The 16,237-nt window shown below is 42.6% G+C and overlaps 1 protein-coding gene across 2 annotated transcripts in view; it reads left to right on the forward strand.

Moving 5' to 3' along the window:
• Positions 1-13,843, forward strand: part of tmeff1a (transmembrane protein with EGF-like and two follistatin-like domains 1a) — an 85,285-nt gene extending 71,442 nt beyond the window's left edge. The window contains exons 3-10 of one of the 2 annotated variants that reach the window (XM_024435014.2): positions 295-424; positions 2,837-2,863; positions 6,521-6,617; positions 6,942-7,090; positions 10,334-10,384; positions 11,112-11,229; positions 11,496-11,657; positions 12,180-13,843. In XM_024435014.2, the coding sequence (XP_024290782.1) occupies positions 295-424; positions 2,837-2,863; positions 6,521-6,617; positions 6,942-7,090; positions 10,334-10,384; positions 11,112-11,229; positions 11,496-11,657; positions 12,180-12,264 (819 nt within the window). In that variant the 3' untranslated portion in view covers positions 12,265-13,843. Of the gene's footprint in view, positions 1-294; positions 425-2,836; positions 2,864-6,520; positions 6,618-6,941; positions 7,091-10,330; positions 10,385-11,111; positions 11,230-11,495; positions 11,658-12,179 lie in introns of both variants that reach the window. The other variant, XM_024435013.2, reaches the window with a different exon arrangement.
• The last annotated feature ends 2,394 nt before the right edge of the window (positions 13,844-16,237 follow it).

Raw genomic sequence — 16,237 nt, forward strand, 5'->3', positions numbered from 1 at the left:
TGTTGTCCTTGATGATCTTTTTGGCCTTCCTGTGACATCGGGTGGTGTAGGTGTCCTGGAGGGCAGGTAGTTTGCCCCCGGTGATGCGTTGTGCAGACCTCACTAGCCTCTGGAGAGCCTTATGGTTGTGGGCGGAGCAGTTGCCGTACCAGGCGGTGATTGTGCATCTGTAAAGGTTTGGGTGCTTTTGGTGACAAGCCGAATTTCTTCAACCTTCTGAGGTTGTATATTGCCTCTTTGCATTATGTAGACGCACTCACTTTTTTGTTTTTTGTTTTCTGCTTTTAATTTCAGTGCCACAAAAACTACATCCCTGTGTGTGGCTCCAATGGCGACACCTACCAGAATGAATGCTACCGAAGACAGGCCTCCTGCAAACAGCAGAGGCTCATATCACGCTCATCTGATGGGCCATGCTCTGCAGGTGAGTGTTTCCACTTCTACGTTACAATCAGAGAAATATCATTTCTTAAAGGAAAAAAATTGAAATTCCCACAGACCACAGCAATTTGACTCATATGTCCACAACCCATCACAGCCCAGAACAGAACATTCACTTGAATGGAAATGTCTGTTCAAATAATTGTATTTATATTATTACAATAACGTTCAATGGATGTAGACTTGTTCAGGGCTGCAGTCTGTTCGTCTACCTTTCACCCCTGTGTGTGCACTCCTTCACTCCCCTGGTGGATTTAAAAGGAACAGAGTGGTGGAAGAAATATGGTAGAAACTCTTTCAGCACTAGTTCTAGCTGATGCCAATCCAATGAGCGTTGACATCCATGTGGGGGAGTGAGCAAGTCCATACTTCAGGGAGAAGTGTGGGAATTAGAACGCAGCCCCAGGTTCTCTCAATCCCAGTCCTCAAGGGCTGGCGTGTCTACAGGGTTTCTACTCTCCTCAATACTTTATTGATTACACTGATTGGTTTGAGATTCCGCTCACCTCGTTTCTTAGGTCTACATCAATTAGCAATTAAAGAAAATAGATGGAAAGCAGCTGGCTCTGTTGGGGATACCTGTTGTCGAAATCACAATTTCAGAATAGGTGTATTTGGAAGTGTTAGTTATTTGCTTGTCATTCATCAGGGTATGGCTTTGAATAGGAAATATCTGACTGGTTCACCAGGTCTAACCCAGAAGCCAATTCTGAGGCAGAAACAAAAGCCCTGCACAGATTGCCCACAGACACACAAACACACACTCACATCACTTGTTCACCTGTGCCTACACTAAGACAGACCGGTTTTCTCTTCGAGTATCACAGACATCCCAGGGGTCACATTGTCATAACACATAGCAAAACGTGTGAGCAACAGTTTCCAGCTCGTGTCGTGAAACCAATCTCTCGGGGCGGTGGCCTGATTTCCCTGGTGACGCATCACAGCAGTGCACTCTTTTTACGACTTACCCAAGCGTTCTTGCGCCGCAATATGCCCTCTGCTTCCTTCCCCTCTCTCCTTGCTTAGTCCCATTTCCTCTTGCCTATATTTAGGCTTTCTGTCATTGAAGCGTTTGGCGGCTATGAGCCGACTGCCGAGGCAACACCATGAATACTAAGGACCCTGATAAGGGCACCCTATTCACTGTTTAGTGCACTACTTTTGACCAGAGCCCTATGGGCCCTGGTCAGAAGTAGTGCTCTATAAAGGGAAAAGGTTACCATTTAGGATGCAGAAATAGGGCTAAGCATTTTATGCAGTAGTGAGTAGGAGTAGTTACAGGAGTGTCCGTGTAGGTGGATGCTCTCCACTCTCCAAGAACACATTAAAAGGTGCATGGAGAGAGGAGACATCGTACATCGTTTATGATAAGCAATCAGCATTTGCTGGGATCAGGGGGTTAAAATTGGTAACAAAATTGGTCAGAGTCAAGGATGTGTCAGAATTCAGATAGGGAAAACGTATTGTTTGGGTTACATAATAGAATTAGCATTCGGTATAAGAGTTGTTTAAAAACTGTTATCAAACCCACACCGAGAAGTGTGTCAATGTTACTTAGGATCAAGTTTTTCACTCTGTAATTGTTTCCTACAGCGGAACAGTCATTTTTCTGCAGTATGGATTTGATCAAATCAAAGTTTATTTGTCACGTGCGCCGAATACAACAGGCTCCATCCAATAGTGAAAAAAGGTATTAGGTGAACAATAGGTAAGTAAAGAAATAAGGCAACAGTGAAAAGACAGTGAAAAATAACAGTAGCGAGGCTATAACAGTAGCGAGGCTATAACAGTAGCGAGGCTACATACAGACACTGGGTAGTCAGGCTGATTGAGGTAGTATATACATGTATATATGGTTAAAGTGACTATGCATATATGATGAACAGAGTGTAGCAGTAGCGTAAAATAGGGGTGGCGGGACACAATGCAGATAGCCCGGTTAGCCAATGTGCGGGAGCACAGGTTGGTCGGCCCAATTGAGGTAGATTGAACTACAGTCAATGTTTTTGCAGTCAAGACTGGGCTGTGGTTTTGGGTTGAGTAAACCTTGAAGCTGATCTTTGGTAGTTTCTAGAGAATTTACGTCTGGTCCCTCTGTTAAAATTTTTCGTGAACTATGAATTTGGATAGAGGTGCTGTAAAAGAAAGCTGTGGGGAACTTTAATTAAACGATGCAGCCAATATTCATCTCCTAATGCAACAATACCATGCCAAAATCTTGGAAGCATGTGTCCATTTCTTAATTCAAGCACACTGTGCCAAGATTTGTGTTGCCAGGGTCCATTTCTTAATGCAACAACACTATGCCAAGAAATATAGGGAAGCAGTGTTTTTGAAGGGCATACACCATATGTGGATTAGAATTGTGACAACGTCTTTCCTGTCTTCACAGATACTGGCTCCGGCTCTGGAGACGGAGGTACGTGGTATACTCTATGGTTAATCCTGTGTTAAGCATATACATCCGATATGGTTTTCGAACTACACATGTACTAGATGATAAAGCATTGAAATAATCTGCATTTACAGTCATTTGTTCTGTGATTTAGGCAAATATATCAGTGAAACATACTTACATACCTCAAAGGCCCCAAAATGACTACATTGGACAAGAAAGGGGCACACCTGAAACCACGGATTGTGCGGTTTCACAAGTTAAGAATGACGGTCGTATGTGTATATGTGAACCATTTAGGTAAAATGTGAGGTAAACATTATTAGCAAATAAACCTCTGTACTGCCTCTAACCTTTAACCCTTTTTGAAGATTTTTCCTCATGCGACATGGAATGGTGTACCAAGTCCTAGGAAGTACACAGGCTTGATACACCAAGCCCTTATTTCCTATTCTGTTCATGCTGAATGCTAATGCAGTCCCTTGACTGTGACAATTGGTGTGTCGGACATTTCTGGAAATGCCTATTTAGATTGCAGTTTAACTTTACATCCCCCTGCTTATTCACTACTTCTAAAAGCTTCCAACTCTTGAGTTTGTCTCGGGAATACATTTCAGACAATACACAACAAATTCCTTTAATGAATACTCAAGCTGGCTTTTTGGATGATTTGTGAATGGGGGTTACACACAAGCCAGTGAATCGCCTGGCTTTGTACACAGTCTGTAAGCAAGCTGGAATATTAAGTCCCTGATAATGGTCCGAGAGAAAATGGCCGTTCGTTCGCCCCCAGTAACTTCTCCTGATGGAGGCATTGATATTTCAGTAACACTATTTGGATAGTCCATCTACAGACTATCGGTAACATTTCAATTGCATGTCTTTAGCATCTCAACAGTCTATATCGTCATTTTCAACAAGCTATAGATGCTCAACAAACCATCTGTAGACTATTAGCACCATTTTCAACAGCATATCTGTAGCCTGTCAGTAATATTTGAACAGTGTATTCTCTCACTTGCACAAATGCCAAGCCCATCGAGACATTTTGTGACCATCTGCATGTGGCGACCGCAGCGTTTGTTGTTTAATGTGGTTTTAATTGGAGAGCAGTGACTGGGGACCCAATATCTCTACCATCTGCACAGGACTGGATAGACGTGCATAATCCCCTACAGGCGATTGGCTGAGCTGTTTATGACATAAATTATTAAAGTGCAATTGAGCTCTGATGCTTGTGTATCTGTCTGTGTGCTTTGGATGTGTTTTGCTGTCCCCTTTGAACACTGTTGGGTGTTCACAGTGGTTCTCTGTAGGGATTGTGTGTGTGTGTGATTGCTGTGTCTGGTGTGTTTTGAGGATTGTCTGGTGTGTTTGAGGATTGTCTGGTGTGTGTACCTAATATGTTGTGTATCAGAGGTGGTTGGATGGGAGGACAGGCTCATGGTAATAGCTGGAACGGAATGATGGAATGGAACTTTGTGTTCGATACCATTCCATTTACTCCATTCCAGCCATTGTTGTGAGCCATCCTCCCCAGAGCAGCATTCCTGTGGTGTGTGTGTGTGAGCGAGATGGAGAGAGAGAGCGAGGGAGACCTGAGAACAGAATGTTTGTTTGGTACACTCAGCCTTTGTGTGTGCCTCTGTGGATGGCTCATGGCTGTTGTGTGTTTGCGCCCATGCGTAGGCGTGTTGTAATAATGTAAAAAGATGGATAGAAGGTAACACGTACACCGGCATTGATTGAGTGGGGATGCACAGTGAGGTACTGTATAGCCGTTTCCATGGAGTGGTAGGTTGCTAGCAATGTGAAAGGGTTGTTGTGGGGTGGTAGGGTTGTGTTCGCTTCAGGTGTATAATATCCTGCTTTGGCAAAGCAAAGCAAATGTAATCAAAACAAGGACTGGCTGACTGAATGTCGTAAAGCTAATACATTCTATCTACAGAATGGAGAATTGCTGTTAGTTTGGGCGGACTGCTGGATGTGGGCTTACATCCGTTAAACCCATTTGATAAAAGGATACTGTCACGTTCTGACCATAGTTCTTGTGTGTTTTCCTTGATTTAGTGTTGGTCAGGACATGAGCTGGATGGGCATTCTGTTGTGTGTCTAGTTTGTCTATTTCTATGTTTGGTATGGTTCTCAATCAGAGGCAGGTGTTGGTCATTGTCTCTGATTGGGAACCATATTTAGGTAGCTTGTTTTGTGTTGGTTTGTGGGTGATTGTTTCCTGTCTCTGTGTTCTCTGCATCAGAGAGGACTGTTTTCAGGTTTTGCCACGTTTATTGTTTTGTAGTGTGTTCATGTTGAGTTTCTGTTATTAAAGAACCATGAACACCTACCACGCTGCGCATTGGTCCTGCGATCCTTCTCGCTTCTCCTCCTCAGACGAAGAGGAGGAGGAAAACCCTTACAGATACAAATAATATTCACGTCTCTGTTTTATCACACAAGTAATGTATATCAATCAAATCTATAATTAACGTGCTATAATTTAAGGGGAAAAAATCTGGGATGTGACTGTATCTAAAGCCATTTATTATTGGAGAATATAACGTATAAATGCCTCATGAGCTTTTAATGTGGTACATATAGTTTCTTGGGTAATGACAACATCTGGTGACACAGGTCAGCCTAGCAGCGACAACAAAGCCTTGGCAGATCTTTATCTATTGATCCTGTGTCGTCCCGACTAAACACAACTGAGCACCACAGGCAATACAAGCATAAGCAGCGGGCCAATCTGTCAGTACAGCGGCGATAACCCATATTCCCCCCACGACGGCCGCTCTGGTTTATTGCGTTTGATCAAATATGGGTTAATTGTAATCCGCTTTGACAGTGGTGGGCGTGTTTTACATTAGGAAATTACACCGGATAAATCCCTAAACGGCCCTCGATGAATACAGCCCCAATCATCTGCACACAGATGATAATGATACCTCACCTCGTTGATATCTGCATTTGGGTGTTGTTTGGGTGTTATTGCCTTGTCCGTAGCGAATGCTCTGCTCCACTGAAAAATCACCACTCCACTGCCAGATAATAGTAATGCATCGCTATAATTCCAAAATACCATGGTTTCTTTTCACTGTCATTATATAAATCTCTTTACTCATTCAACCTGGCGTAATAGAAAGCGTGAGTCACTAGTGTCTTTTCCCCCCCTTATCCGCCTCCTGTAAATGAGAGGGATGGAAACAGGACGTTTTCGGTACAATTGTATAAATGACGGCAGATCATTTGTTCGTTCGACATGGTGGGATCTTTTTGTGTCGGTAAAATGTATTATGCGAGAGATGGCAGTGGAAACGCCTTTATGCGCAAATATATGATATATTCCCCATCATATGGAAGTAAACCTGGAGTCACATAATGATATGGTGTGTGTCGCCAATTGATTTGAAACCTAGGGAATGATAGTCATGAAAAACCCCTAGGCCTTAACCCTTAGGCCTTAACCCTTAGGCGCTGAAAAGATTTGATTAGGAATATGGCAAAACATCCTACTTGCCTATCAGAAGGCAAGGTGAGGCTACTACCATGCCTAGTTATCTTGGTTCTACATAAAGTGACAAGGGGCTAGGGGTTTCTCCTATACTGAGCCATTGTCTGAGCAAGAGAAACCCCAAATAGCTGGTAACAGTGTTTTGGATGTTGTCCACCCTGCTCTCCCAGAATACGAAGGCTCAGGCACAGACGCGGGGAAGAAGTTCACTAAGTGCGGCACGTGCAAGTATGGAGCGGAATGCGACGAGGACTCTGAGGACGTCTGGTGAGTGTCTGTAAAATAGTAACTATCTTTTTCATATCATACAATAAGTCATAGAATATTGAACTTAAGTGTTGATGAGTTGTCTCTGGCCTCATTGTAGGACCAACAATATTAAACACATTGTCATTAGAATCTAAAATACATTTTACATTTCAATACTATATCATACTGCATCAATATACAGTATTAGTATCATGGAGTATAATCCTACATAATCACCCTCCAAGAGATCTTCCTAATATACTGTAGTCGATGCTGATGGAAGTAGACCAGGAGTTTGGAGTGAAACGATAAGGGTTAAACATGTTCCTCTTTTTCTGTCAGGTGCATATGTAACATTGACTGCAGTGGACACAATGAGAACCCTGTGTGCGCCACGGACGGAAACTCCTACAACAACCCCTGTCTGGTCCGAGAGGCCTCGTGCATGAAGCAGGAGCAGATCGACGTCAAGCATCTTGGGAGATGCCCAGGTGAGACTGAGCACTACGCTCTCTGCAATTAGTAAAACTGGTTTACTGCTTGTAAAATGTTTTTCTTTTTTTATTGCATTTTTTTTTATTGACTGTGGGGGTGGTTATGTTAGCATTATTCTAGTGTCAGTCTCTTACTTACACTGGAAACAAACTGGGAACTGGCCCCAGTCTATTTGGGCCAAACCTACAGTATACAGCTAGCCTCCATAATTATGGTAGATGCCATAGGAAGCTAGCCATATTAGGGCTAGGCCAATGCCTCACTTTAAGCAGTATGTTCACATTTTAGTCAACCGTTTTGAGTCTCTCGGGGAAGTGTAATTACACTAGTTCCAGGAACAATACTGTTAGCTTCACTCATCTCACCTGGAGACTTTCTTACGCTAACCCTATGCTACTACAAATGCTAGCTAACCATATGCTATCTTACCCCAAAAGCTGTCATCCCATTGTAGCCTCATCGCACAAGTTATACAAAGTCACAAGTCACACTTGACACAAAGCTGTGGTAATGCTAGGCCCCGTTTCCACTCGTAGAGTCCTTCATGCTCGCCTGACTGAAGCTGCTCGCAGCCAGATAAGCCTCACCAAGCAGACACCTGTCGTCAGCACTGAGCCGATCGATCAGTCACTAAAATCAATGAGCACCAGGCAAGCGTATCAAAGCCTCAGAAGTCTGTAAACAAGCACACAAGCCCTGACCAGCGCCTCAAAAGGAATAACATTTATTTATACTCCCCCGCCGCCATTCCAAACCCCTGTCACGTCGAAACCTTCCCAGAATTCAATTTACTCAGCCGTGATTGAAGCTCGCTACGCCTTGTGTGTTTCAGAGGCATCTTTTGAGGGAAAAAGCTCAAATTAGTTATGTTATCCCAGGTCACAGTATGAGAAGTTTTGATCTAGCCAATGCTGGATGACTTTTTTGGGGGGGGATATAGTGGAGATGGGCTCATTTGTAGTCCTGTGTTGTTGTCTGATGTTTCCAGACTCTGGGGTTGACAGTGCCAACACCCCAAGCTATTTCAGAAAACCACCCTCAGAGTATATCTTCTTAGACTTGATTTACTCAATAACCCCCCCCCCCCTACTTTTTTACACAAAACTTGGCCGATAGCCTAAAACGAGTGTTCCCACAGGTCCTAATACAACAAATGCAGGACCTTTTTATGGATTTCTTGTTGGTTGTTTAAGGCAGTCAAATGTCCAGACTTGGGATCAAGTAGTATTTGTTTTCTTTCAAATACGTTGAGCATCTGATTGAGCCTGTCTGCATTGCCAGGTGGGAGGGGTTTGCATTTGGGGTTTGCATTCCATTGTTTCTTTTGTGCCAGATATGCTCAATCAATCCCAGGTCAATTATTTGAATGAAAGCATAATATTATTTGGAACCTGGTTTGCAGATGTCAGGATGACAAAGCTACTGATGACAAAGCTATGACAAAGCTACTGATTGCCTCTGTGGGAGAGAAGTCTAAGCGACAGTGTGCCTTGCAGGATCTGGGAGGAGGAGCACCTGGCTCAGTATGTAGAGCAGCAGACCAACTTGCCAGGATCGCACCGGTTTCCTTGACACAAACCGGGATTAAGATATTTTGTGACTCTCGAAAGCCCATATGCCAAATGTTATCGCAGTTTCAATGAATACTTTCCCCATGATTTTATTTTAGCAGATTCATTCGTTCAACCACAGTGTCATTGATTAGAGTCGATTCATATTTGATCATATTTAAATTCCTTTAGGTTGTGCACTAACTTAAGGGTTAGTAAACTCGACAGCTTCAAAATAAAGCCCAAGCATTTGTTTGCAGGTGGCACTACATATTTAACCACTGTTGCACGTTAGATTTTTGCACATCAAAGCAACAGCAAGGTAAATCTGTAGCTATCTCAGTAATGCTACATCTCGCAGCAATTCTCTCACAATCAGACACACTTTTTTAGGTTAAAACAAGCAGGATTATCCCTCTAGAATTTTCTACAATCACTGACTTCCTACTGTGGCTGCATTGTGAGCAACTACACAGTGCAACATCAAAAACAAACACAAAAGAAAGAAGCACTGTCAATATTTCTAGAGGAAGGATAGAATCTAAAAAATGGATGAGTATGTGCTGCTGTGTTTACTTATTCACAGCCTCACTCTATTCCTCTTTTCCTCTCATCTTCTCCTGTTTAACATGCACCCCACCAACCGCTCTCGTCCGCGAGCCATCGCAACAAGACGAGAGCGGCGTTGTGTCAAGCCAGCGTTAGCTGTCGACTGTTTTGTATGATAGGAAGACTACAAACACAGATTGACACACAGACACACCACAATCACGCACACTGTCACAGCAACAGGCACTGGCACAACTCCCTGCACTTGTTGTTACATACCGGACTCACCTCACATGGAAAGGCCCGTAAACACATAGATAGACCTCTTTACGCCTCCGTTCTGACAGAGAGCAAACATCCCCCACTTCCTTGGAAACCCTGGGAAATAATTATCCTCCAAACATCCATGAAGAGAAACATTCTCAGCCAGTTTGTTTGTTTGAGACCGATCTGTAGCCAGACAGATGGACAGGACCTACGTCCAGCGGTCTCTCGTGTAGACAGACTGACAGACATGCAGACAAGATAAACAGGCAGGCAGAGACAGGCAGGCTGACTGACGGGCAGATACAGACAGACAGACTGACTGACGGGCAGACACAGACAGACAGACTGACTGACGGGCAGACACAGGCAGGCTGATTGACGGGCAGACACACACAGACAGACAGAACTCCAAGTCCTCACAGGCAGACATAGGGCCCAATCCCAAACCCATTAGTCCCCCCTCGTGGATCTGAGAGGACTAAACAGACAGAGGCCACCCAGCATACCAGATGGGTGATGGCTATATATCCAATCCTGATAAGATCAGGAGGTAGGCACCAGCACAGACCGAACAGTAGCATAGGCTACATTTACCAACTCTTAAAAAGACCTCAGGAGGAATGTGTATCTAAAACCTTGGTCGTATTCTGATGACTGTATTCATGATGAACAACATAAGTGAATGAGTGTGTGTGTGTGTGTGTGTGTGTGTGTGTGTGTGTGTGTGTAATCATATTCATTATCATTTGGTGGGTGCTTATGTCTGTCCTATTTCACACACATACTATATACACATGTGTATTATATGCATATATGAATGTGTGTGTGTGTGAGAGAGAGCTTCCACTTATCGTCTCTTATTTCTACCAGCAGATAAAGAGAAAATGGGGAAGAAAGATGACGGCAGTTCCTACAATCTTTTAGGCAAGAATTTTTTCAATTGACGATTTAATCTACCTGTCATTGTGTTGCAATTGTTGATTTATGTAGTGGCATTGAAGTCATAATCCCACCATAAAGCCACAGTAGATTTTTTTTTTTTTAAACGCTCGGCAAACAATGTAATATAGTGTACCAATAACCACTTCACCTACTTACTGTACTATAGAAGCAGATCAACAGAAGAACAGATACAAAAGCAGGACAGTATTTTCTATCTTTTCATTTTGTGCATTGCTATTACAATCAACTCAATCTCTCGTCATTCCCATACACCTCTGAGCATTTTGAATCAATGGCTTCAGTGCCGATACAATTCATAATACTGTGCAATCAAATGTTACTGACAAAAGGTTACCATAACAATGCCTAACATACACATGACATACAACTGTTCCTAACGAGAGGGAATCAAATCAAAAACGGACATGTGATGTCGTCACATATCATTACCGCAAATGCCATTCTCTCCTTATTTGTTGGGAATGTTTGTTTTCATTTGAAGATTTAGCAGTTTATTTGATTTTGATGTACACATTCGGAGCTGACAGCTATATTGCTGTAGACACAGTAGTTCACATGTCCTAGGCCGAAATAAATAAACAGTTGTGCTCAAAAGAAGTCTACAAATAATTAGGGATCTAGCGATTGCTAGGAATAGTTTGCAAAGTTGCTTGGGTTATGTCTTTTCTTCTAAAATTCCATTTCTCAGACACCGCAGACCCAGGGGATGGCTTCTACGCCGGGATGCACATCCCCTGTGCGGAGAGCTACGCTGGCTTCTGTGTACACGGGAAATGCGAGATCAAGTACAACATGGCCACCTGCAGGTCTGTCTCATATCTGTCGTGGCTCCTCCTTTCCTTTCTTCTTTCCCGATCACGTGCTGCAGGCAGATCGCTGACAGGCGAGACGCCCCACTGTTTGGATAGAGCATGAAGCGGTCTGATAATCTGTATGTCATGTGTCTGTCATAAATGGAAGGGTCTGAACATTTTGTTCATAATAGAAATGGAGCATTGTGACATTGTACAGCTGATCTTAATGTCATTTTTTTTTTCATCGTGGCTCTGTCTCCTTGCGATGGCGCCAACAGGTGTGACTCGGGCTACAAGGGGGCACAGTGCGAGGAGCCCCAGGACTTCAACGTCCTGTATGTGGTGCCCAGCGGCCAGAAGCTCCACTACGTCCTCATCGCCGCCATCATTGGCGCCGTACAGATCGCCGTCATTGTTGCCGTGGTGATGTGCATCATGAGGTAAGCGGCTAGGTGTCACAACTCTCACGGAGGGTGTGACGTTTCGGTCTTCCACATTGTCGTCAAGTTCAGCGACTGAGAGGATTGAAAATAACCCTTGGCGTGAGGTGTGTACGGCTTACAGCCAAGGAAGCCACCGTATGTGTGACTGACGAGGGTTTAAACCTAGGTCTCCGGTGTGGCACAGGACTGTTAGTCCGCTGAGCTAAAGCCTAGCTGTTCAAATCTTAGGCAAGGTTACTCATTGCATGATAGTAATTCCGTGGAGTAGGTGTATGGATGCTAAGAAATAACATCTGGATCAAAGGCAATCAATTAACTTTCTGTCGAGTTTTATTAAGTTATTCAGTGCTTAGAAGAGAATACAATATTAATGTGTGTGGGGAAAGATAATCTTCCCTAGCCGACAGTTAAACAAACCATCCATCATTTAACAAAACCACATAAATCTCTCATAGCTTAGTTTTAAGCACCGACTTAGAATCTGAGGCTCAAAACTAATTTCCTTTTTTGTACTTACAGGAAATGCCCGAAAAACAACAGGGGCCGTCGACAAAAGCAAAACCTCGGACACTTCTCATCAGACACTAACTCCAGGATGGTATAGCTCGTGTTTTTAAATATTTTTTTCTTACAACGTGGAACACAATTTTTTTTATGTAAAGATTTGTCATTTTATTATTTTATTCTTCCAAAAATATAGAAGAATGAGGATATTTATTTCAGGGACCTTTTCTGTTTCTCTGGTGGATATGTAGCGTATATTGCAGCGCTATTTTTTACATTTTCCAGCCACATACTGGTATGAGGAACCGTCGACCATGCCGCTCGTCGCTTACCCTTATATCGGCATTTTTGTTCAGTTGTTTTTTTATTCCCTGTTTGTTTACTTTTTGCTTTTTTCAAAAATACGTTACCTTCGGCGAACTGGAAAATGAATCCCAAGGAAACATATACAGCGTCTGCCTATATGGAATGTGCTACGTATTGGAAACAATTATCTCCAAGACTCTCTCTCTCTCTTTCTATGTCTTTTTACAAATGATGTGCAGCTGATCACCAAAATGACGTTTTTATTTATTGGGTGAGGGGTCAGCCAGCAAGGTGGATAATATGTTTACACTTATTCTTTGATATGTAATTACAATTTTAAAGAATACACTGTGTTTAACTAGCTAATCATTTATTTTGTCATTTTATTCATGGTGACATTTTTTACGTTTACATTATTATTACGAGGATTCTTTTTCTAATTCTAGTTACTGTACGGTATATTGCATGACTTGTGAAACTGTGTTCTGTGGTGTAGTTTTAACTTAAAGAAAAGATGACAAGTCCTCAAAGCTTTCATCTCAGCAGCTCTACCAGTCCGATTATGCCAGCACATTATGATAGGCCTCCATGTAAAATAGAATTCGGACGGTAGATTGATTGATTTGTCAGTGGGGGGAAAAAGGAATGTGTAATCTTTAAAATAAGTCTTTTGTCAGTCTTCTCAAACCAATCATACTGGGTTACATCAAAGTATCTATGACTGGAGTTTGACTTTGATGGTGGAGACATGAAAGTGGATTGTAATGCGTTGGGACAGCATTTTTGGGGGGGGGGTCTTTTAACTGTCTTACAATCACAGGATTGAAATGAAAGAGCTGTTGACTTTGGGGGAGCAGTGGTATTTAATTTAATGATACAAAATGAAGGACTACACATTGAGATACTACTATCATCCCTTTAAGATACTGTCATGTAATTAAAAACTTATTGGTTGCCGAAATGGATGTAATCAAGGGTTTTCTTTGAATGTGAGGATGTAATGCTGTTGTTGTTTCTCCACAAAACGTTACTTACATTTGCTCCTCAGCAAGACATTCCAAATACAGAGAAAATGTTGAATGGACGAATGAATAGGATGAAAAAGAACACTTCCGAGGTCCAAAGTGTAATGCTTAACCGCCAGTTTTAAGTAGTTATTTATTTCATCACTGGGGCCTTTATGTAAATGTCTTTAGTCTGCCTACATCTGGTCGTAGGTCTTTGAGCGAAGTGTTTCTACTTGTTCTTTACCATCTCAGCCGTGACTATAAATGTGACTAGAATGTGTTTGACATGTCGTTGATCTTCTGCATGTAGGACTTCATAGGCAATTTTTGTCCCCAAAAAATAAAATGGAAATGTTTTTTAATGTGTCATGGTTTGGAATGCATCAATAGGAATGAAATGTCCTGTTTTACTACACTGTCATCCCTCAACAGAGAGGGAAGGGTAACCACACCACTCGTGTTCTATTTGTGACGCTTGATGCGCTGCAAGTCCCGCCTTTCCCATCTCCTCATTGATTTTTAGGAGAATTTACCCACGTGGGTGATTGACAGATGAACTGAGGTCCGTACTCCAGTCCAGTTGGTGGTAATAATGCGCCTTAAAGTTGGTTGCCAACCGCCATATAAAGTCCAAAGAAGAAGCCTGAAGGAGGAGAGATTACTAAAAATGAACTACATTTACACTTTTTCCTGTGGATTAATTGTCGGAGTAGAGGACGTTTTGCCTTTCAGGTAAAATAACACAATGTTTATATCCCAGGACAAATGAGCTAGATAAATAGGACAAATTAGCTAGCAACAGCAAGCTAGCTAGCTAAATTTCCATAAATGTTTATTGCTTTTTGACCTGTCCCCAAATTAATATAGTTGGTTCAGAGTTTGTTTTGATACTTCAAATTGGGTGTCCTGATCATGTCTGGTATGGGGGGACAAAAATCAACAGGCGGGGCACGCGGACGAATGCTCGCGAGCGGTCTGGTCAGCAAGATGAAACATAATTGAGTAAGCAAACACTGAGTTGAGAGCGCATAGGATGGGTCCTGCGAGCAGACAGGCCAAACTTGAGAGTTTGCAAGTGTGACGTTGGGCGAGCAGAACATCATCGCTGCAGAGGCAGATGCGTGTCTAGAAACCTTAGATTGGTCACATTCACTGGAGTGATGGACGAATTAACAAATGCTAATCAACACATTTATCTCAGAAACCCTAGACCCACTTCAATTTCCATACCGCCCCAACAGATCCACAGATGATGCAATCTCTATTGCACTCCACACTGCCCATTCCCACCTGGACAAAATGAACACCTATGTGAGAATGCTATTCATTGACTACAGCTCAGCGTTCATCACCATAGTGCCCTCAAAGCTCATCAATAAGCTAAGGACCCTGGGACTAAACGCCTCCCTCTGCAACTGGATCCTGAACTTCCTGACGGGCCGCCCTGAGGTGGTAAGGGTACAGTTGAAGTCGGAAGTTTACATACACTTAGGTTGGAGTCATTAAAACTTGTTTTTCAACCACTCCACAAATTTCTTGTTAACAAATTATAGTTTTGGCAAGTCGGATAGGACATCTACTTTGTGCATGACAAGTCATTTTTCCAACAATTGTTTACAGACAGATTATTTCACTTATAATTCACTGTATCACAATTCCAGTGGGTCAGAAGCTTACATACACTAAGTTGACTGCCTTTAAACAGCTTGGAAATTCCAGAAAATTATGTCATGGCTTTAGAAGCTTCTGATAGGCTAATTTACATAATTTGAGTCAATTGGAGGTGTACCTGTGGATGTATTTCAAGGCCTACCTTCAAACTCAGTGCCTCTTTGCTTGACATCATGGGAAAATCAAAAGAAATCAGCCAAGACCTCAGAAAAGTAATTGTAGACCTCCACAAGTCTGGTTCATCCTTGGGAGAAATTTCCAAATGCCTGAAGGTACCACGTTCATCTGTACAAACAATAGTACGCAAGTATAAACACCATGGTACCACGCAGCCGTCCTACTGCTCAGGAAGGAAACGCGTTCTGTCTCCTAGAGATGAACGTACTTTGATGCGAAAAGTGCAAATCAATCCCAGAACAACAGCAAAGGACCTTGTGAAGATGCTGGAGGAAACAGGTGCAAAGTATCTATATCCACAGTAAAACGAGTCCTATATCGACATAACCTGATAGGCCACTCAGCAAGAAAGAAGCTACCATTAAAAAAAACGCCATAAAAAAGCCAGACTACAGTTTGCAACTACACATAAGGACAAAGATCAAACTTTTTGGAGAAATATCCTCTGGTCTGATGAAACACAACTAAAACTGTATGGCCATAATGACCATCTGGATGAAAAAGGGGGAAGCTTGCAAGCCGAAGAACACCCATCCCAACCGTGAAGCACGGGGGTGGCAGCATCATGTTGTGGGGTGCTTTGCTGCAAGAGGGATTGGTGCAATTCACAAAATAGATGGCATCATGAGGCAGGAAAATTATGTGGATATATTGACGCAACATCTCAAGACATCAGTCAGGAAGTTAAAGCTTGGTCGCAAATGGGTCTTCCAAGCATACTTCCAAAGTTGTGACAAAATGGCTTAAGGACAACAAAGGTATTGGAGTGGCCATCACAAAGCCCTGACCTCAAACCTATAGACAAATTTTGGGCCGAACTGAAAAAGCATTTTCGAGCAGGGAGGACTACAAACCTGACTCACTTACACCAGCTCTGTCAAGAGGAATGGGCCAAAATTCACCCAACTTATT

This window comes from Oncorhynchus tshawytscha, linkage group LG10 (assembly GCF_018296145.1).
Source record: "Oncorhynchus tshawytscha isolate Ot180627B linkage group LG10, Otsh_v2.0, whole genome shotgun sequence".
NCBI lineage: Eukaryota > Metazoa > Chordata > Actinopteri > Salmoniformes > Salmonidae > Oncorhynchus > Oncorhynchus tshawytscha.